The 22,623-nt window shown below is 36.4% G+C and overlaps 1 protein-coding gene across 48 annotated transcripts in view; it reads left to right on the plus strand.

The window, feature by feature from the left end:
* The window catches only part of ANK3 (ankyrin 3), a 701,337-nt gene that overhangs the window by 606,818 nt on the left and 71,896 nt on the right, over positions 1-22,623 (plus strand). For 23 of the 48 annotated variants that reach the window (XM_005565791.5, XM_005565789.5, XM_074002092.1 and 20 more), the window contains 3 exons: positions 8,385-8,491; positions 13,622-13,846; positions 16,608-16,762. In XM_005565791.5, the coding sequence (XP_005565848.3) occupies positions 8,385-8,491; positions 13,622-13,846; positions 16,608-16,762 (487 nt within the window). Of the gene's footprint in view, positions 1-8,384; positions 8,492-10,933; positions 10,967-13,621; positions 13,847-14,389; positions 14,489-16,607; positions 16,763-22,623 lie in introns of all 48 variants that reach the window. The other 25 variants (XM_074002067.1, XM_074002068.1, XM_074002069.1 and 22 more) reach the window with 2 other exon arrangements.

Consider the following 22,623-nt stretch of genomic DNA (forward strand, 5'->3'; position numbering starts at 1 on the left):
TTGACGTATGTTTTCTTTTATCTCCATATCAACCATCCCCAATTTGAAAATGCAGAAACAAAGACTGAGAAAAGTTGAGTAATCTGCTAATGATCACAAAACCAGCAGGTGATGCTGGGGCATCTCTGAAGGAGCTTTCAATAAGTAAAGATAAAGAAAGGTCAATGGAAAAATATCTCCTTTAGTCCTGATGGAGGCCAGGCGAGGACTAGCTTAGTGTCTAAGCCATGTCGGCCTGCTAACTGAACCCCTGAGATAGGCATACTCCCCTACCTGTTGACTGTGGTGCTGGCCCAGGCCAGGCATACTCTTTGCAAAAGTAGGCTTTGGAGAGAAGAGGAGGCTGCTCACTCTCTGTGCCCATAGATTGAAAACTGGATCTGAGCAGAACCTTCCCAGCTACCTTTCCCAAATCTGTCACTCAGATACATCACTTTAATTTCCAGGGCTAAAGTGAATATAAAGGGGCAGGGAGAGGCCCACAGTTACACAACTGAGTTGTCTTTTCAAACTGGAAAAATCGGGAGTGGTAAAGAAGTGTTTCCATTAACAAGAGGCAAAGGCAATTTCCAAATCTAAGTCTGTGACTCAACTTCAAAGCCAAGCTTTTCCATTAAGCCCAGGCAACACCCCTCCTTGCTGAGGAAACTTAAAAATCGGGTCAAGTTCATCTTTAACCATCATCATATGTGGTATCCTATTATTTTTATTTTAAATTTTTGTAAATACATAGTAGGTATATATATTTATGGGTGACGTGAGATATTTTTATACAGGCATGCAATGCATAATCACATCAGAGTAAATGGGGTATCCATCACCTCAAGCATTTGTCCTTTGTGCTACAAACAATCCGATTATGTACTTTTAGTTATTTTACAGTATACAATTAAATTTCTTTTGACTATAGTCACTCTGTTGTACTACCAAATACTAGGGTCTTATACTTTTTTTTTTTTTTTTTTTTTTTAAAGAAAGGGTCTGGCCCTGTCACCCAGACTGGAGTGCAGTGGCACTACCTTGGCTCACTGCAACCTCTACCTCCCAGCTCAAGCCATCCTCCCTCCTTAGCCTTCCAAGTAGCTGGGACTACAGGCACACACCACCACGCTTGGCTCTTTTTTGTAATTTTTATAGAGATGGGATTTTGCCATGTTGCCCAGGCTGGTCTTAAACTCCTGAGCTCAAGTCATCCACCCACCTTGGCCTCCCAAAGTGCTAGGATTACAGACATGAGCCATGCACCCTGCCTTTATTCATTCTTCCAGTTTTGTTTGTTTGTACATTTTAACCATTCCCACTACCCTCCACCCCCCGCACTCCCTTACTACCCTTCCTAGCCTCTGGTAACAATCTTTCTACTTTCTATCTCCATGAACTCAATTATTTTAATTTTTAGCTCTTACAAAGAAGTAAGAACATGAGAAATTTGTCTTTCTGTGCCCAGCTTATGCTAACATAATTACCTCCAGTTGCATCCATGTTGTTGCAAATGACAGCCTCTCATTCTTTTTTATGGCTGGACAGTATTCCATTGTGTATACATACCCCATTGTGTATGTATTTTCTATTTCTACTCATCTGTGGATGGACACTTAGGTTGCTTCCAAATCTTGGCTGTTGTGAATAGTGCTGCAATAAATATGGGAGTGCAGATGTCTCTTTGATATACTTCTTTTCTTTTGGGTGTATACCTAGCAGTGGGCTTACTGGATAGCATGGTAGCTCTATTTTCAGTTTTTTGAGGAACCTCCAGACTGCTCTCTGTGGTGGTTGCATTCCCACCAACAGTGTAAGAGGGTTCCCTTTTCTCCAAATCCTGGTTAGAATTTGTTATTGCCTAACTTCTGGATAAAAGCTATTTTAACTAGGGTGAGATTATATCTCATTATGGTTTTGATTTAAATTTTTCTGATGAGCAGTGATGTTGGGGACTTTTTCACATACCTGTTTGCCACTTTTATGTCTCCTTTTGAGAAATATCTATTCAGGTCTTTTGCCCATTATTATTAGATTTTTTTTTTTTTCCTAGAGAGTTGTTTGAGCTCCTTATATATTCTGGTTATTAATCCCTCATCAGATGGATAGTTTGTCAATACATTCTCCCATTCTGTGGGTTGTCTCTTCACTTTGCTGATTGTTTCTTTTGCTGTGCAGAAGCTTTTCAGCTTGATGTGATCCCATTTGTCTATTTTCGCTTTGGTTTTCTGTGCTTGTGGGGTATTACTGAAGAAATTTTTGCACAGTTCAATGTCCTGGAGAGTTTCCCTAATGTGTTTTTTTTTTTTTAATAGTTTCATAGTTTGAGGTCTTAGATTTAAGTCTTCAATTCATTTTGATTTGATTTTTGTATATGGCGAGAGATAGGGGCCTAGTTTCATTCTGTTACATATGGCTATCTAATTTTCCCAGCATCATTTATTGAAGAGACTATTATTCCTCCAATGTACATTCTTAGCACCTTTGTCAAAAATCGGTTCACTGTAGATGTATGGATTTATATCTGGGTTCTATATTCTGTTCCACTGATCTATGTGTCTGATTTTTTCCTAGCACCATGCTGTTTTGGTGACTATATCTCTGTAGTATAATTTAAAGTCAGATAATGTGATTCTTCCAGTTTCGTTCTTTTCACTTAGGATAGCTTTGGCTGTTCTGAGTCTTTTGTAGTTCCACATATATTTTAGGATTTTTTTTTTAATTTCTGTGAAGAATATCATTATTTTGATAGAGATTGCATTGAATCCATAGATTGCTTTGGGCAGTGTGAACATACTGTTAAGTATTTAACAATATTCATTCTCCCAATCTATGAACATGGAATATCTGTTAATCACTTTATTTCTTTTTATTTATTTATTTATTTATTTGTAATTTTTTTGAGATGAAGTCTCGCTCTGTTGCCCAGGCTAGAGTGCAATGGCACGATCTCGGCTCACTGCAACTTCTGCATCCTGGGTTCGAGTGATTCTCCTGTCTCAGTCTCCCGAGTAGCTGGGATTACAGGTGCATGCCACCATACCTGTCTGATTTTCTTTTTGAATTTTTAGTAGAGATGGGGTTTCACCATATTGGACAGGTTGATCTTGAACTCCTGACCTGAAGTGATCCACCCGCCTCAGCCTCCGAAAGTGTTGGGATTATAGGCATGAGACACCACCACGCCAAGCCCTGTTAATCATTTTAAATGTCTATTTGTTCAGTAATTAAATAGAAGCAAAGTTTTTTGCTAGTACTGTGGTGCTATGCGCAGTAACATGTCAGAACGAATGTAAGTGAATAGTTGAAATTTTATATTTCGGTTTTGAGTAGATTCTAACCTGTAGGAGTAAGTCTTTGCAGACAGGTAGCATGGAAATGAAATACTAATTCCGTATCTATGTAGAAAACCATAGGTTCCATTGAATTGCTTCATTTTATAGCTAGATGGATGCTCCGTAGGAAGAGTATTTTCTTTGCCTGTATTTAGGTTATTAAACTTGAGTTATGTCTGTTCATAAACCTGAGCAAACCTCTCTGAAAACACAAAACTCGGAAGAGAAAGTACTAAGGTACCTAAAAACATAGTTAAGTGTTACTATCTGGGACAAATATTGGGACATATAGCTCAAAATAATATAGCTCATTGTTTTGATCAGGTATGAGATTTGTTCGTGTTACAACAAAGCTTCAATGAGTGGCAGAGTTGCAAGAGTAGAGAAGTTAAGAAAAGACTCAGAAGGATGTGGAATCCATGTCCTGGCACACTCTGGCTTTGATAAATATTACATGATTGCAGTGATACCTTTTTGTGAGATATAATTCATTGTTTCAATAATTAATGGCACCAGTACATGTTTCTAAGAGTACCAAAGGTAAATAATTTACTGTAATTACCAAAGAGGAATGATATTATTTATTTATGAGAACTTTTTTTAAAAAAATGAACCTTTGTGAAAAATAACCTTAGGCTCCCCAGTGTAGGAACTGTAGCTTGCCCTCCACTCCACTCATGCCAAAAAAATTAAAGGAACATCACTACTTTGTATTAAGTATTTTGCCCTACTCTGAAGGTTTGTTGGTTTGGTTCTCCAAAAGTCAGTATAAGTTGTTGTTAAATAAGGCCAGACTGAAGCCAACACCTCATCTTTGGTTAACCCATATAGAATTTGAGAACTTTCCTAAATGGTTTATTGCCTTTGGCAGGTTAGAATCTTGGTTTCTTGGATTCTTGTTAGAAGCTTAATTGCACACCCATTCACTAGATGTGTCCTTGCTCATTAAATGCAGATAAAGCTGTTCCTCATTCATTTTTGCATTTTCCTAGGACGTGGGTGAGATAGTGACTTGCATATAATTGCTCTACAAATTTATTTTTCAGTTTGACTTCAGGGCTATTTTTTTAAAATCTGTGTAATTCAGAGTAAGTTTTTAAATTTAGATTTTATTATTACCAAAGTTATGCAATTAAATAAAAAGCCATATCATTCTACAAGACACACTTGTTAGGAAGAAACATAATCCCCATATACACCTTCAGTCCCCAATTTCTCCTTTCCAGAGATAAGTGCTTGGAATAATTTTTGATGACTCTTATGATGTGCTTGCATATCTCTAAATACTACATGTATATTGTTCTTGTTGATTTTTCTCCACTTCAGGAATGATTTATTGACTTCCCCAAATGAAAGCTGAAGCTTTAATTTTTTCCCACACTTTTCCTCCCCAACCATGCACACTTTGTATCTTCTCATTTCCCCAGTTGTAATTTATTTTGCTTATAGCTGTATTTGATGCTTATCTTGTTATGCCTATGTAAATGTTACATATGTGGCTTATATTGTGATTGCTTTTTCTTTCTTTCTTTTTTTTTTTTTTTTTTTTTTTTTTTGAGAGAGTCTTGCTTTGTCACCCAGGCTGGAGTGCAGTGGCGCAATCTCAGCTCACTGCAACCTCCACCTCCCAGGTTCAGGCGATTCTCCTGCCTCAGCTTCCCGAGTAACTGGGATTACAGGTGCATGCCACCACTCCCAGCTAATTTTTTGTATTTTTAGTAGAGAAGGGGTTTCACCATGTTGGCCAGACTGGTCTCAAACTCCTGACTTCAAGTGATCTACCCACCTCAGCCTCCCAAATTGCTGGGATTACAGTCATAAGCCACCGCGCCTGACCTGATTGCTTTTTCTTTCCAGCACAATATTTTATTTTCCCTGGGGTTTTTTCACTTGCTTGATGTCCTCTGTGCATATCAATAGTCCAACCCCAAAACTCTCCCCAAGGTGTACATATCTCTCAATATGTTCACATTCATTAGGTGATCTATCTGTCTTGTCTACGTACCTCATCTTGCTTAGAGCTTTCTTACTTGTCATATTCCTTGTAGGTCCACTGCACACACATGTGCTCTTGGGGTCTTCCTTCATCATAACCATGAAAATTCCCTTTGATTTCTCTTGTGTTGGAGTCCATGACCTCCTTTTTCTTGGGTTAGTCCTTCATTTTGGTGGAGTACATCTTCCAGTAGTTTCCTCAGAGAGTGCACCAAAAAAACATTTTTTAAGGTTTTATATATCTGGAAATATCTGTCTAGTTCATGCTTGTTTTTAGTTTAGCTGGTTATAGAATTCTGACTTGAAGTCATTTCCTGTCAGAATGTTGAAGGAATTGCTCCATTGCCTTTTACCTTCACGTTTTGCTGTTAAAAGTCTGATACAGGCCCTCCATCTGTGACCATTTTTTCTCTGCATGTTTATAGACTCTGTCTTTGTCTCCACATTCGGAAATGTTACAATGATGTACCATAATGGGTTCTGTATTCACAGTGCTGCTCACTCACTGGGTCATTTGACTCTGGCAAACTCTGTCTTCAGCTCTGGAAAAGTTTCTTAAATTGTTTCCTTAATTTATTTTCCTTTGTTCACAATTTTTTTTTTCTTTCTAGAACTTCTTTTCTTTAGACTGAGGAGGAGGATTTGAACCTCCTGAACTTATCTTTTGCTTTCTTGTATTTTCTCTCCTGTTTTCTAGAGTTAAAAATTTCTCTATACTTTCTAGGGTTTTTTCAATATATTTGTTGCTTTCTAAGAGTTATTTTTCCCTGAATGTCTCTTTTTTTTAAAATAAGTAGTCTATTGTTTCATGGGTGTAAAAATATCTCATCTATCTCTAGATAATAATGAATAATTTTGTTTTCTTCTCCCTGAAAAGCCTGTTTCCTCCAATTTGCTTTCCTTCTGTTTGCTTGTTTGTTTTGTTTTTATACTAGATGCTTTTCTCAACTGTCTAGTGACTGACAACTGTCTACTCATTAATAAGCTCATTGGAAGCTCTCTATATCTTGTGGAGGTTGTTATCCGTGATTTCCACTGAAGTAATAAGCCAGAACATTTCACTGGGAAATTCCAGTGGGCAGGTCAGAATCCTCAGAGACTTCCCATTTTTCTGCCTAGAACTCTGTCCCTAACTGTGTCTGGGAGACCAGTAAAGGAAGGCTGGGAGTCTGAATATTCAGTATACAATCCCCATTTTCAGTATGGTGCCTCTAGCCTTCTAGTCTCCCGCCTTTAGTCTTCTGCTAGGGTTGGTGGTAGTGATGGCAGGGGATCATTATTTGACAACTGAGGGGATTATGGAAGTCAAATCACTTTTTAAAGATAATTCTGGCCAATCCTGTTTCTCTGCTGATGTGTTTTCTCTTATTCTCTCTGTCCTTTCTGTGTGTGTATTTTTAAATATGTGACTGTCATTTTACTGAGGTTTCAGTAGGAAGCAGATTAGCGGGGAACTGTGGGCTAAAACCTTTTATCAGATTTGGTACATTCTTAGCCATTATCTTTTCAAATACAGCTTCTACTTTATTCTCTTCTTCTCTTCTATTTCTAAGGGTCCAATTTACACTTATGTTAAAATCTCTCAGTGTTCCATGTCTTGTACTGTTTTCTATTTTTTTTTTAACCTATCCTTCATTTTGTATATTTTTCCATTTAGGGCTCTAACTTAACCCTCTTTTATATTGTGTCTAAGTCAAGAACTGACATTGTATTTAGCACTGAACCGATGCCCGTTGGATTGCTTCTTATGTATATTCTAGTGTTCTATCCCTTTTAATTTATTTTCTCTATCTTTCCCTGTGTTTTTGTAAACATACTAATCATAGTTATTATAAAGCACTTATTAGCTTACCTCAGAATCTGGATGGCCTAGGAGTCTGTTTATAGTGTCTATCTAGCTTGGTTTGGTTTTATTTCATTTTTCTGTTTTTATCCACCTACTCTGACCATGCTTGGCAATTTTTCACTTTATGCTAGACATGGTGTATAAAAAGTTGTGGACACACTAGACATGGTGTATAAAAAATTGTGGACACACCCAAAGGTGATATATTCCTCCACAGAATGTTTGCCCTCCCTCTGCTAGGCAAATAGAATAGTAAATTTTAATTCAGTAAAGATTTTGCTGAAATGAGGCTGGTCTGCAGCCCTGGTGAAAGCTCACACTACCTCTGTTTTCCCTCCAGCTCACCAGCCTCCTTATTTAAAATTGTGGTATGATCTTCAAATCTCTTCCCATTTTAAGTTCTAAACGTTTAGGTCATTTTCTTATTAACTGCCAAAAATCTCCATTGCGCTCTTCAGAGATATTTCTGGTTAGGTTTTGAGCTTCCTGTTCTGCACAGCTTCAGAATTCAGCACATGTTCTTAGCAGGAAACTGTAGCATGCTTGAGGCCACCCAAATATCCACCAAAACTCTCCTGGCTTTTGTATTCAATAACAGTGATCCCTGTAGGTTAAAAGTACAAATCTGTTTGCCCTGGTAACTGACAAAAGCCTGTAAGTTAAAAATGGGCAAGAGAAAGTCAACTCAACTCCTGAAGATGTTCCCCCTCCCAGAGTTTGCTAGTTCTTTTAGTTCTTGATGCTTCAGCCGCGCTCTCTGCTGCATTCCGATACAATTTCTGTATTTTATCTGGCTTACTTGGCAGAAGCACTAGGTTGCTACTAGCTACTCTGCCCCATTTGGAACCAGAAGTCATCAAGACTGAATTTTTCGTTTTTTATTTTGAGAATTGAGAAAAAAAATTACAGTTGTTACAGGATTAATTTGGAGACATGTTGAAGTGCTTAAAATCATAGTTGGAGTTAGTTCTATGATACTTCTTTGCCATGTCAGTTACCCAGGGAGCTTTCTTAAAAGATTAAAATAAAACAAGATGTCAATAGACTTTATTTTCTAACATTACGATACTCAGATTTCAATGTATTTCTATAGAGGAAAATTTAAAAATTATTTATGTTGAATGTAAGTCTACCCGGAATTAGAGGAATACGGATATATTTTATATGTGTAGAGAAACCAGTCTTGTATGGTTTTTTGATGTAATTTAATTTACCATTTTATTTTTCAGCATCTAACATTCACAAGGGAATTTGATTCAGATTCTCTTAGACATTACAGCTGGGCTGCAGACACTTTAGACAATGTCAATCTTGTTTCAAGCCCCATTCATTCTGGGTAAGTAACCTAAATGTCACTTTTCATTATCCTACTACATGAACAGTGCATTTATTATTTACAGTTATAAATTCACATCAACAAGCTTCATATATATGAATATATTCATGTATGAAATGTATATTCATTAGTATATGTGAAACATATTTGTAAATCATTATTAAATTTTCTTTCTAGGTAATTCTGTATGAGTTTTTTTGAGAAAAATTTAATTTTGTTAGAAAAAATAATGAAATTATTGATACAACAAACTTTCCTGGCTATTCTAATCTTCTAGGTCTTTACTTTTCCTTTTCAGAAAATTTCCTTTTTAAATTTTTTAAAATTTGAAACATAGTGATTTTTCTCCGTTTTACTTTTCTATTCAAAAGAAATTTTTCTAGGTGTCTGATTTTTCTTTCCAATAGAAAATTAAATATGTAAGTATGCCTGTTAATTTACCTTAACTGACTTTTGTGCTTCCCTTAATGATAGAAGAATTTCTCTGAAATATTTAGTGGTGGTTTTTGTTTTTGACTAGGTCTGGCTCTGTCGGCCAGGCTGGAGTGCAGTGGTGCAGTCTTGGCTTACTGCAACCTCTACCTCCTGGGCTCAAGCTATTCTCCCATCTCAGCTTCCTGAGTAGTTGGGACCACAGGTGTGCACCACCATGCTCAGATAATTTTTGTATTTTTTCATAGAGATGAAGTCTCACCATGTTGCCTACGCTGTTCTCAAACTCCTGAGCTTAAGCAATCTGCCCGCCTTTGCCTCCCAAACTGCTGGGATCACAGGCCTGAGCCACCACACCCAGCAAATATTTAGTTTTTAAATGAGCAGTAAGCTCTGGTATTGTCATTTTTTTCTCATATGATACAGGTCTTTGATTTGACAAATGATTTGTTTTCTGTGATTTTCCTTTTAAAAGAATATATAAATTTGAACTTTCAAGTTGGTGCCTTCTGCATTTCTGAAATAAAATTACAATTAAGTTGTATTAATTTGTAATTAGAAAAAAAAGAAATGAGTAAAAAGAATAAAGATATTTACTTACAAAAAAACCATTTTTTTTTTTTTTTACATGAGGAGACAGCCTCCTCATGCTGCCTCCCTGGTCAGTAGAATTTGAGGCAGGAGGCTAAAAGGGGACCTGCTTTAGTTACTGAATTAATAAATTAGTGTATCTTTAGATACTGGATTCTTCATCTTTGGGTAACTCAAATTTGGGATAATTGACATCCATATAAGTAGAATCAAAATAATTCATTAAAATGATGAATATCTCAAAGTATTTTTGCCTTTGAAATTGGCATTTAGGCCATAAGTTAATTGTGGTCGAGGACAAGGGCAGATTATTTTGGAATTAAATAAATTAACAATAATTAATATTCATGAAGTGCTTCATATATTATATGAAATATTTGCTGCTGCTCCTAATTAAAATAAATTGTAATAGCTAACGTTTACTAACTTCTTGTCATGTGCCTGGCATTGTGCTAAATCTTTTACATGTGTTGTCTCATTTATATTTACTTGAACCTTATAATGATACTGTGAGATACATATTACTCATTATCCTCATTTTACTAATACAAAATCAGACTCAGGAATGCTTCAGGTTAAAGTATAGTTATAGATTTTGGCTTTGTAATACTACGATTCTGAGAAACAGATCAATATCATTCAAATGGGAATAATTGACATGAAAGTGCTTCATAAATTATAAACTTTATGGTGGCTTTTGAGTTATTAACTTTGCATTTCTTCAACTCAATTAGAAAAACCTTGAAATATTATAATTTTAAACTGCTAAAAATATTTATATAATTTATATTCGATGCATATCAGTCTAATGTTAGAAAAGCAAAAAAAAAAATCGGATTCAAGAAGGAAAATATACAACATTTGGGATACATTCAGGGAGCAAACATGTTGAGTTTTTTGAATCACGCTTGATGAATTGCCACCATATTTCAAAGACTCGAAACCATCACTTTGTATTCTCTACAAATCAAAGACAAGGTACTAGGGCTTAATTTAGTAAACTGAGAAGTTGAAGAAACATGATAATAAAATCAGAAATGAACTTTCCCATACATTAAAAACAATGAAGTATTTGAGTATGCAAGTTATCTCCCCTTCACCTTGAACGTTATTGAAGACAACAGAGACAATAGACACGTGCAGGAAAGCAAAAGTAATGGCATCAGGTGTGGGCTTATTGGAAAAGGAAAATATAGACCTGGTGTAGACTTAGAAATATTTCACTGATGCCAGATCCTTGCAGTTTATGCACCTACGTAAGGCAGATATTTTTCTAGGTTGTCCCACAAATGCCAAATGCCCTGGTTTCATTTTCTGATGGTTTTTATTTTTCCTTTGCTTGTCATTGACATTTTCTGTTGCTTGCTTCTAATTATATTACATTAATTTTTCCCATTTGCTTTCTAAATTATTTTGCAGCTATTCTTCTCCACTTCCTCAGTATGATTCAAGGTGATAACTGTGTCCTTTATGTGAACCATCCTTTTTGTATTTTTAATTTATGTGAATTTTTCCCATAATTAGATCGTGTCAATGTCTGTAGTATATCAGCATTTGTCATCCTGCTGTTCCTAAAACTAGAAACATTCATGTATTAGTTTTAGGATCATTTGTAGAATTTGTGCTATGTTTAAATATTAATAAGATACAAATATTATTACATATTACCTTTTAATTTGTTCTAGAAGTTATATTGCATGACTTTTTTACACGGAATATGTAAGACGGGTTTGTAAAACAAATCACTGTATTTTATAATGTTATTAAATAATAGGACCCATGTCCTGTTTAATGAATAGTCCCACTTTTCCTCAGTCTGTTGACTCCATGAAGTTGAGAACCTCAGAACAATAAATGGTTGCTGATGAGCCCCAGCCATGCACTGTGTGCTATACAGAATACAGAGAAAGAGACGCTTCCAGTTTGTTGTTAATATCATCTTAACTAGTGTTTTTTCCATTGGTTCTGATATTCTTTACAGCTGAGCTATTTTTATTTTAATTCTGATAAACTGTACCTTCAGTCCGCTCAGCTCCAATCAGCTATCTACCTATCTATCCACCCATCAGTCAATTAGTATTAGTAACCAAGTCTCACCTACACAGTTTCTAAGCAAAATAGTTTTTTTCATTGATTTATTCAGTAAATATTTATCGTGTCCCTATTTTGTGCTAGAATTGTGCTTGGCTCTGCAGGTCAAGCGGTGAACAAGACAGACCCAATCAGAATTACTATCTAAATTGTTGAGACTCAGCGGTTGCCAGGGCAAATATTCCCCTCTCAGTGGAAACACTCCAGTGTGTGTGTATGTGTGTACTGACACAACAGAATCTTCAAGCCCAAAATTTGTCGTGAATCGTTTTAAATCCATTCTGTTACTGTTATTCCTAATGAAAAATTGATTTTGTAGTTACAACTACTAAATGCAGGGAATGATTCGATTTTGTCTTATAATATTGCCATATTGCCTTGTTACTGAATAAAAGTAGTTGTTAAATATACATATGTCTAAGAAAATGTGGGCAGCCCAGAGCAATTTCAGGTGAGCCTCATGTCTTTTAGCATTGGTAACAATTCATCCCAACACTTGTACAAGCGAACAAGTATCTTTTTCTTTGACTAGGGAGGAGTGATTTTTGTTTTATTTTTATTTTTGAGAGAGTCAATGTTTTCCCCTTTAACTTGATTAGCATAGTGGTCCCAATCTCCCAAAATCAATAGAATGTTATAAAAGACATAAATTAATTCAGAGCAAAATGGTTAAATCCAAAACGAGCAAAAGGGTGTAAAGATGAATCCACCTTACTGATGAGGAGAGTTGGTTCTAGGAATCTGATAGGCTGAAAAATGATCTCCAGCCCATTGCCTCTCCCTGTGGGGATCACAGGCCAGTTGGCTTGAAAAGGTCACTCTTTCAAGGTCAAGAGGTATTCTTCTTCAGAAGAGGGTCCCCAGCTAGGAAGTCCATGCAAGGTCTTAAATTCTGTTTGCAGGATGTTAGCATTGTTTTTAGAGGAAAAAATAGTAAAGAATTTTGATGGATGGGACTTTTTTTCCAAAAACACTTAAGAATTCAGACAATTTTCCAGTTATCACCATTTTGTACTGTGCTAGTAATCTATATTTTCATATGTGGAAACTAGAATACAGGGATATATTTGTGTTCTGCTATCTGACCTTAACTCTTCCACACATTGGACTCACCGATTGATGTTTACTTATAACTCTGTGATAGTAACTGTGTTAAAAGTCTGTGATGATGAGAGTGGAACCGTGCATACGTGATAGAAGACAGTGATTCCAATATGCTTCTATCCAAATATAACAGTTAATTTCTTTACACCGCCATACTTATCAATACATGCAGACTGTTTTTCCTTATTAGCTTTAATAAAAGGCCAATGACAGAATTATATAATTTAGAGCCACTTTCTAAAAGTCTAAGTTCCATTTTTTAATTGTTGTATAAAATATTCAAATGTAGGTTATTTCAGACAGCTTTTAAGCCCGTATTTATACTGAAAACATTTAATCCCTTTCCATCAAAATCACCTTAGCAAATCTAGTCATCTCCTGCTTTTACTATATTCTGCTTTATCATAGTAAAAATTAGTGTTGGTATGATTAAATATACATTCATTTTATGAGTCATAAATGTCAAGACATACTGTGGAGTTTCATCTTACTTGTAGGAAACCATATGGCAGCATATGGCAAAAACCACTCATAGTTAAAATGACCTTTGAATATAAAGACCACAGTTTTTTTTTGTTTTAAATGCATGAGAATCCTCTTAATAGACAGTTTTTACTCCAATTTTGAAACCTCCCTTATTCCTTCCATTTGAGCCTGGTAAAGTAGTTGGCTTTTCTGTTTGGGGGCCATGTTCCACCAAAAATAAGTTGTGTTTCAGTTTTTGCAAAGTGCACAAGTTAAATACATGTTTGATGTGACTCCACCGTATTTACTTCCGATTTATCTTTAAAGAGAGGAAGTGATAGCTACATTGTCTGTCACTTTAAATAAACTTTAACATTTAATTTCAAAACTTGCTGTGAACACAGTTTATTTCCATCCTTGAATTGGCCTCTGATCTTCTCCCCACAGGTTTCTGGTTAGCTTTATGGTGGACGCGAGAGGGGGTTCCATGAGAGGAAGCCGTCACCATGGGATGAGAATCATCATTCCTCCACGCAAGTGTACGGCCCCCACTCGAATCACCTGCCGTTTGGTAAAGAGACATAAACTGGCCAACCCACCCCCCATGGTGGAAGGAGAGGGATTAGCCAGTAGGCTGGTAGAAATGGGTCCTGCAGGGGCACAATTTTTAGGGTAAGTTGTTTTGTCAATGTTAACCTTGGCCCTCACAACGCATCTTTGATTTTCTTGACCCTTGTTAACTCAAAGAGTTAACTCTTAAAACTGCTTAGTTGGACCTGATTGAGTATACTTTTTGTAAAGTGTCAAAGGTCACAAAGCTGTGTGATTCTGTGAAAGGCTAATAGGCTGATACTTTCTTAACTCAGTTTGCTGGTCAAGGCTTTTACTAACCGAGAAGCATGTTCTCTGCTCAGCAAGTGCACGGAACCCCAGTGGTCCCTGTAGAAGTCAAGGCACCATTCTAGGGAAAAAATACAGATGCTGGAATTATTTTACCACGTTGAATCTATGGCTGCTTTGGGGACATGTCTTTTTAAAGAAAATTTTTCGGGAAACAGTTCATTGTGATATGGTATTTTACAAAAAGGAAAAATAAAGTTAATTCATTTTCTGAGGTGGCACTTGGGTGCAAATCAGGCAGGCTCTGTCGTGACTGACAGTTTGTTCACAATTTCCCCTTCTCGTTTCTCTTTCTGCTGCATGGATGTTATTCAGTAAACTGCATCTTCCTACCAATCCTCCCCCTGTAAATGAGGGTGAGAGCTTGGTTAGCCGAATCCTGCAGCTTGGGCCTCAAGGAACAAAATTTATTGGGTAGGACCTTTATAGACAAGATACAGAATGTCTACAATTTTTTTTTCCCATTTTCAATTTTTTTCTGTCACACCCATGGTCTGATTCTTGTCTTAAGTTTATTTTTATTTTTTTAAGTTTTTTTTTAATGCTTTCAGTTGATGTGTGTCACTGAAAGAAAAAAAAAATCATAGTGGCTTGACTTAATGTAGCACCGCTACCTATCTTGTGCTTTTCAAGCATGTGGAATTCACTGCAAGCATTCTGCTTTCATAACTTCGTGCTTTTGTAAACCTTTCTTTAATTTGAAATGTTTCTTCTGAATATGATACTTTTTAAAGACAGCGACAGTCTTTAACCCAGTGTAAGAGAAGGTATTTGCAGGCTTTGAGTCAAAATTTGCTATAAATTACATGTCTGTACACCTGTGTGTGTGTGTGCGTGCATGTATGTGTGTGTAATCAGATCTTTTAAAAGCACATGAGTACTGTGTAATTTTTTATGGGCTTTGAGAAGAAGTCATCAATAAGTAAACTGATTTTGAAAAGTATTGGGACAATAAGATATTTAAATAAAAGTAAATAGACAGCAGATAGAATATTCTTTGAAAGTTATAAAATTGTTTTGTTTGGTTTTGTTTAAGCTGAAATGCACTGGTATTTGTTGTTTGTTCGCTTGTCTGTTTGATTGTTGTATTTGCCTTGGCAGTCTGCATGAAGAACCCTGTTAATGAAAAGCTATGCTTGGCTTTCACCTTGGTCAAAGACCCTTGTTCATACCTTCTCTCCAATATCATTGAGCATCATACATAAAGCCACATTCCTTAAATATTTACAGAGACAGTATCTGACACATTAACCTGCAAAGATTGTATCTTGTTCTCAAAACTAAATACAATTTAATGTTTAATTATAAGGTGTAGTTAAAAACTCTTGTAAATACCTTAATCTTGAAATTATGAATACTGCTAAGAACACTTGATTTTGTTTCTACCTATTGAAGAATAAAGGCATTATAAAAATTATTTTTTAATCTTTAATTTGAATTCTGATTTTGCCAAAAGCAAAATGATCATATTTATCATCCCCGTTTTAAGCGAATGCTCTTCCAATAAATCGATATTCATGTTTTTATTTATGTTATTTGATCATTATAATGATGATCTCTTTTTCTGCTCTTACTTATTTAAGTCTGTATCTTCTGTTATCACATATACCTAAACACATAGGTTAAGAAGTGGGGTTCCATACAACCTCTGTAGGAGAATAATGATACTGTCTACTTAAATGTCATAAAATAAAGCTGCACAATCCAACTACATAAACTGTGTGTGATTGTGGTCTGCTTACTTCCATTCATCTCTTTTAGTATTTATCCTATTTTAAAATTTAACAAAATTATTTCCCGTGGCTTGATTGGCTATGTTCAATTTGCAGCCATTCTTTTACATTCCTTTGCAAAAGGACACTGTCAAAAATTACTGTGTCGTTATATGACCATTGCAAACCAACAAGTACTTTTTCAGAAAGTGTAAGTATTCCTATGCAGGTTATATTAGAGCCAGGAATTGAAGCTACCTACTACCATTTCACAAATTGAAAAGCACAGGAACTCTCTTAACCGTATGGCCATGAAAGGCATGGAATCTGCCTGTTGGAGGAGTCGTTATCATATTGATTGTTTTCTTGCTAAGGAGAAAATATAGCAATCATCTTTCAAACTAGGAACTTTATAGAATTTTTTTTAAAGAAATGACTGTGTCCTTTTAAATCATTAGCATTTGTATAATATACCTATTGTGTCTTTTAAAAATGGACCAACTTTCTTATGGTCTACTTTAATAACTTTCCATTCTGATTCAAAATTCCTATTTATATGTACTGAAAAATTTCTCCTGTTAAATCCTATGCCTAACATATGGTAGTCCTCCAAGAACTGTTTGTGAGTGAATGAATGATGGCATGTTATCAGGCTTCGAAAATATTCTTTAATTAGCAAATGATTCTGCAGCTTTGAAATCATTCCCAACCTTAGTGGCACCTCTGATTTTCAAATGAATACTGTTAATGAAACATTTTTTAAGTACGATACTCTAAATATATTTAATTTGATACCAAAATAATGTGGATTTTTTTTCCAGCCCTGTCATAGTGGAAATCCCTCACTTTGGGTCCATGAGAGGAAAAGAGAGAGAACTCATTGTTCTTCGAAGTGAAAATGGTGAAACTTGGAAGGAGCATCAGTTTGACAGCAAAAATGAAGATTTAACCGAGTTACTTAATGGCATGGATGAAGGTAATAATGATGGCTCCTTGGTTCCGTAAATGTCTGCAGGCAGAAATTAAAGGAATGACTAGATTACGTAAAACAGGACTTGAATTTCACACATTTATATTTTAAGCTAGGACCCCAGTTCTTCAGCTTTTTTTTTTTTTTTTTTTTTTTTTTTGGACAGAGTCTCGCTCTGTCGCCCAGGCTGGAGTGCAGTGGTGCAATCTTGGGTCACTGCAGGCTCCGCCTCCCGGGTTCACAACATTCTCCTGCCTCAGCCTCCCGAGTAGCTGGGACTACAGGCGCCCACCACCACGCCCGGCTGATTTTTTGTATTTTTAGTAGAGGCGAGGTTTCACCATATTAGCCAGGATGGTCTCCATCTCCTGACCTCGTGATCTGCCCGCCTCTGCCTCCCAAAGTGCTGGGATTACAAGCGTGAGCCACCACACCTGGCCAAGTTTTTCAGCTTTTATTGCTGTTTTCTATATCATAAGGCATGAAGTTCCGTTTAGTCTAACAAACTTTGTTCTCCGTAATATAGAAGTGTAAGTATTTTGATGATTCCATCTTTAATCACATACATCAGTCTTTCTAATACCAAAGAAAGTTTTCTAAGTCAAAACTGGGCAAACAGAGGGTGAAATAATAATGGAAGGTATGCAAGGCATGCTGAGCATTTTGAAGAAAATATGTTCACATTTTCTTTTTGGAATTATTTCTGGACTCTTTCAGCTTTTTCAAGTTTCTCCCAGATAATTTCAGTATCCTTCATAAATTTTTAATTTCTCTTGGGCCGTAATTAGTTTCTAAAAAATGTTTCAGGGTAATTATTGGAGTCTGTGGTGTTTCAGTGTCTTATTCTTTGACTTAGTAAGACTGGTATGTCTGAGCATGTCACTTTGTCATACACAACTTCTTCAGGCTGTCTGACCCTAAGAACCAGAGCAGTTTTTCTTAGTAGACATTGGGAATAGTCTGGTTTTGAGACTAGGTGTTTGATGCAGAGTTTTCCTTTAAAAATGTAAAAAAAAAAAAAATTAGAGAACAGGCTCACCATAAAGTCTGATGCCAAAAGAAAAATATCAGAGCTAATTCTTCCTTTATACTCACTTCCTAATCACTCCAAATTAGGAATTATTTAAATAACAGCTTTATTAGAGATATAATTCGTATTCCAGAAAATCCACTCTTTTTTAATTCACTGATTTTTGGAATGCACTCAGCATAGTCTCCAGTCGGTTTCAAGGTGTGAACAAAGGAGCAAGATGAAGTGTAGGGTACTTGAGGAATAACCTTGTGCAGATTTCTTGATATCTGAGCCTCTGATTCTTCTGCAAAATGGAGATTACCTTCCTAACTTCCTGCAGTTATTGTTGAGAATAAATAGAATAATTAGGTGAGGCACATATGAAATACAGTTCTTGTTATGTAGTAAGCCCTTGATAATTATGAGTCATTATCACATTATATTTATTCTATAGAAAAAATTGTCATGCCAAAGGTTTAGTATAAGACACAGTTACCACCTACCATGAGTTAAAAGATGCCTTTACAGCAAAGTAGAGGGAAAATAGTAATTGTTGAGTGTCTAGCATTCATGAGGCACTGATAAATACCTTCATATGTGAAAATTTCAAAAGAAAGGATAGCACTGCAAATCAGGTGGTTTTAATTCCACCTTACTTATAAAGAAATTGAAGTTCAGAGATGTCAAGTAACATATCTAAGGTTATCCCACTGAGTAGTAAGGCTGGGGTCCAAATCTAGGTCTACTTCTTTTCTTTATTTTATTTTATTTTATTTTTTTTTGAGATGGAGTCTCACTGTGTCACCCAGGCTGGAGTGCAGTGGCACAATCTCGGCTCACTGCAGCCTCCGCCTCCTGGGTTCAAGCAATTCTCTGCCTCAGCCTAAACTAAGGCTCAGAAAGATTGAGAACTAAACTCAAACCTACACGTGTAGGCTTGTTACATAGGTAAACTCGTGCTGCCAGTGTTTATTATACAGATCATTCTTTCACCCAGGTTCTAAGCCTAGTACCTACTAGTTATTTTTTGTGATCATCTCACTCCTCCCACCCTCTACCTTCAAGTAGGCCCCAGTGTCTGTTGTTCCCCTTTGTGTCCACAAGTTCTCATTTAGCTCCCACCTATAAGTGAGAATATGCAGTATTTGGTTTTCTGTTCCTGCATTAGTTTGCTAAGGATAATGGCCTCCAGCTCCATCCATGTTCCTGCAAAAGACAGGATCCCATTCTTTTTTATGGCTGCATAATATTCCAAGGTATGAAGAAACAATGATATAATCTTCTGTCTTGGATTCTATGAGCTATTTTGGAAAAACTGGATAGCATTTCCTTGCCACAGTTTTAAAGACCAGATAAACTTTGGTTCCATTTTACACAATTAGATGAAATGCAAATACTTCCAGGCTTAAAGAATCAAGCACTGGAGGCCACTAGAGCAAAAATGAGGATGGAATTTTCAAGGCACAGGTTTTCTTCATGTATTAAACTTAATAGTAATGAAGGAACCATTACGCACATTTTATAATTAAAGCTCAGTTAATCAAATTGTATGCCAAACTCGAGCCCTTCTCGCCACTCTTTTCATATCCCCAACCACACTTCATTCTTGTCAGAACTTTCCTCTCTTCAAAAACAGACCGGCAACAATAAAACCCAAATCTGTCTTTTTAAAAAGACAACTTATCTTTTTCCTTGAAGGTGCAACTGTTCAAAGTTCTAGTTCAGAGAGAAGCATAAACATAGTTTAAGAGGTTTCATCTTTTTTATGTTCTTTTCTCCTCTCTACTCTGTTCCTCTCCCATGTTGCTACTGAATAACTGTTAATTAACAAGATAAAAATAGTTCCTGAATGAAACCAGTGACCAGATCACTCAAGGTTTCCTTAAAAAAGAGAAATAGGCCGGGTGCGGTTGTTCACGCCTGTAATCCCAGCACTTAGGGAGGCCGAGGCAAGTGGATCACGAAATCAAGAGATTGAGACCATCTTGTCCAACATGGTGAAACCCCATCTCTACTAAAAATACAAGAATTAGCTGGGTGTGGTGGTGTGTGCCTGTAGTCCCAGCTACTCAGGAGGCTGAGGCAAGAGAATCGCTTGAACCCGGGAGGCGGAGGTTGCGGTGAGCCAAGATCGCGCCACTGCACTCCAGCCTGGTGACAGCAAGTCTCTGTCTCAGAAAAAAAAAAGAGAAATAAATTGTCCTACCAGTATTTAATATAACATACTAATTTCATAACAATTAAGCTTTATCTGTCATCTGTGGCAAGTGACTCTTGATAATGCCTGTCTTGTTATAAATGTCTATTTTTATCAACCCCCTTCTCCATAGATGAATTCTATGTGCTACTTTATAACCAATCTATATGCTACTTTTATAACCAGTTCTGTTGTAGGTTCTTCTTTGAAAATCTTAAAATTCAAGTATTTAAAAATCATCTTAGCAAATATTCTGATCACTGATTTTTATTAACACAATTGTAAAGATCGGTTTAGTGTGTTAAAATGTGTGAAGCCTTTCCATGTATGCAATCAGATTTAGCTGTTAGAATAACTCCTGGGAAGGATAATTTGCCCCATGTAATGTGGTGGTTGGGATCATGATTTATGGAAGTTACATAGACTAGACTTCTCATCTTGGCTCCACCACTTATTCGTTCTGTGACTGTAACCAAGCACTCAGTCTCTGAGCCTTGGTTTAAATGTGTAAAGTGAGGATGTCTAATAGTGAACGGATAGGGAATAGAGGAGCGAATATATGTAAAGTTCCTAGCATGATGCCTGATATATGAGAATCAATCAGTATTTAGTCATAGTCACAGCTGCCATGTAAGTTGTGCAGGAGAGCAAATGGGGTCTGAAATCCTGCCCTTTTCACTTGTCAAGCCATCTGCCCTGATACTGGCCTGTAAGACATAGGGGTACTTTTTTCTAATTTGCTCAAAGCTGCTATCTAGTTGCCAAGCTGTGTACCTACAAGGTCGTGTACACCCCAAGTGGGCACCCTTTTCCAAATCGTACAAAGACACTACATCAGCTAGTGAAAGCCCTGGTCATGGTTGATTATGGTGACACACACTCAACATCACCACCACCCAGCTGGGAAACAGTAAATAGATTTAGTCTTCCAAAACCTGGACTTCTGTCTCCACACCTAGTTGTCTCTCTGCACTGCTCCTTTGCCTCTGTATGCTCTCAAATGAATGATGCCTGTGAAAGTGCTTTGTGTAGAACAAAAGAGCCACATATATGTCAGCTAGTATTTAAATTTTCCATTACTAATGAAGGCACCTCTTAGTTTCTTTGTATGACACAAAAAAAACATGGTATATTTTCAGGAAAAACAGTAGCTGCAAAATAAGGGGGAATTAAAAGTTACTCCTTATCGCCAGCAAGCCCAGGGACTAAAACATCAGTGGTTTTGCTAATGAAGTAGGTGTGTTAGCAAAGATCTATTGAAGAGGCTAGAATCACACAAAGGACAGTTGGTCTGGGTGTGAAGAACCTGCCATCACCACTAAGGTATCATGCAACAGGAACAACTTTGCACTTTGGCAGCAGACATAGATCTTGTTCTAGTCTTTGTCAATTTTTGTTTTCTCAGCAGAGAGAAAGATGCTGCAAACAGAAGACAAACATTCATCCCCCCCACCAAATTATAATGCACCGAACTGAATTCACTTTTTAAGTTTAATGAAAACTTTAATTAAACTCACAAAGTTGAATTAAACATGTTCAAAATTACACCTCCAAAGTCAGACCCCAAAGGGCGTTTTGTAGTTTACAGTTATCTTGGATCTGGGAGCATTTTCTGGTAGAATAAGTCCTTCCTCCTGTAGAGGTGCTTAATTCACAAATCAAAGGCTCCAGAAATGTTCTAGTCCTGCCCTGTCCCGTACAGTAGCCACTAGCTCCATGGAACAACAGAGCACTTGAAATAAAGCTAGTACAAATGGAAATACGCTGCAAATGTAAAATACACCAGATACATGAAGATGAGTACCCTTCTCCAAATACATATCTCATTATTAATTTTTACATTGGTTACACATTGAAATGGGAATATTTTGGATATATTAATCTAAATAAAACGTGCCTATAATCCCAGTGACTCAGGAGGCTGAGGTGGGAGGATTGCTTGAGGCCAGGATTTCAGGAACTCAGCCTGGGCAACATGGACTTCATCTCTAAAAAAGAAATAAAAAATTAATTTCACCTGTTTATTTTTATTTTTTAGTGTGGCTATAGGAAATTTAAAATTACATACCCAATTTACATTATATTTTTACTGGACAGTGCCTGTCTGGACAGTGTGTATGCTTTGTTTTACATATATATTTTGTTTTAACATAAAAATTGTTGCTACCTAAGTATTACACAGAAGGCTTTGAGTATGTATGAATTATGTCATTATTTAAAAATCCCAATCACTATCTTGGAACAAAATGTTGCTGAAGTTCCCCCAAACAATTTTACAATGCTAGGAACATATTTTCTTGTCATTGCTGAACTTTCCAATGAGAGCAAATGAAGTTTTTAAGAGAATACATTTTAGATTGAATAATTACACTATTTTCTTGTAAACAGAAACAGGAAAGGGAAATTGATACTTGCTAAGTAACAGAAAATAAATTTTGTAAATTTACTATCTGACTACATAAACAATATCTTAGAAACAGACTTCTCAGAAGTTGCCACTTGGGTTCATTTCAATATAATTTAATTGTTTTTGCTATGAGACCAATAGTAGTCTCAAAATGTCAAGTCATTGTGGAAGCAGTTGAGCACTGGTAAGTGAAATATGTAGCTTTATGTTGTGCACAGCACCCTCTGCTGGAGAAATCTAGTAACAGTTTT

The sequence above is a fragment of the Macaca fascicularis genome, chromosome 9 (assembly GCF_037993035.2).
Source record: "Macaca fascicularis isolate 582-1 chromosome 9, T2T-MFA8v1.1".
Lineage (NCBI taxonomy): Eukaryota > Metazoa > Chordata > Mammalia > Primates > Cercopithecidae > Macaca > Macaca fascicularis.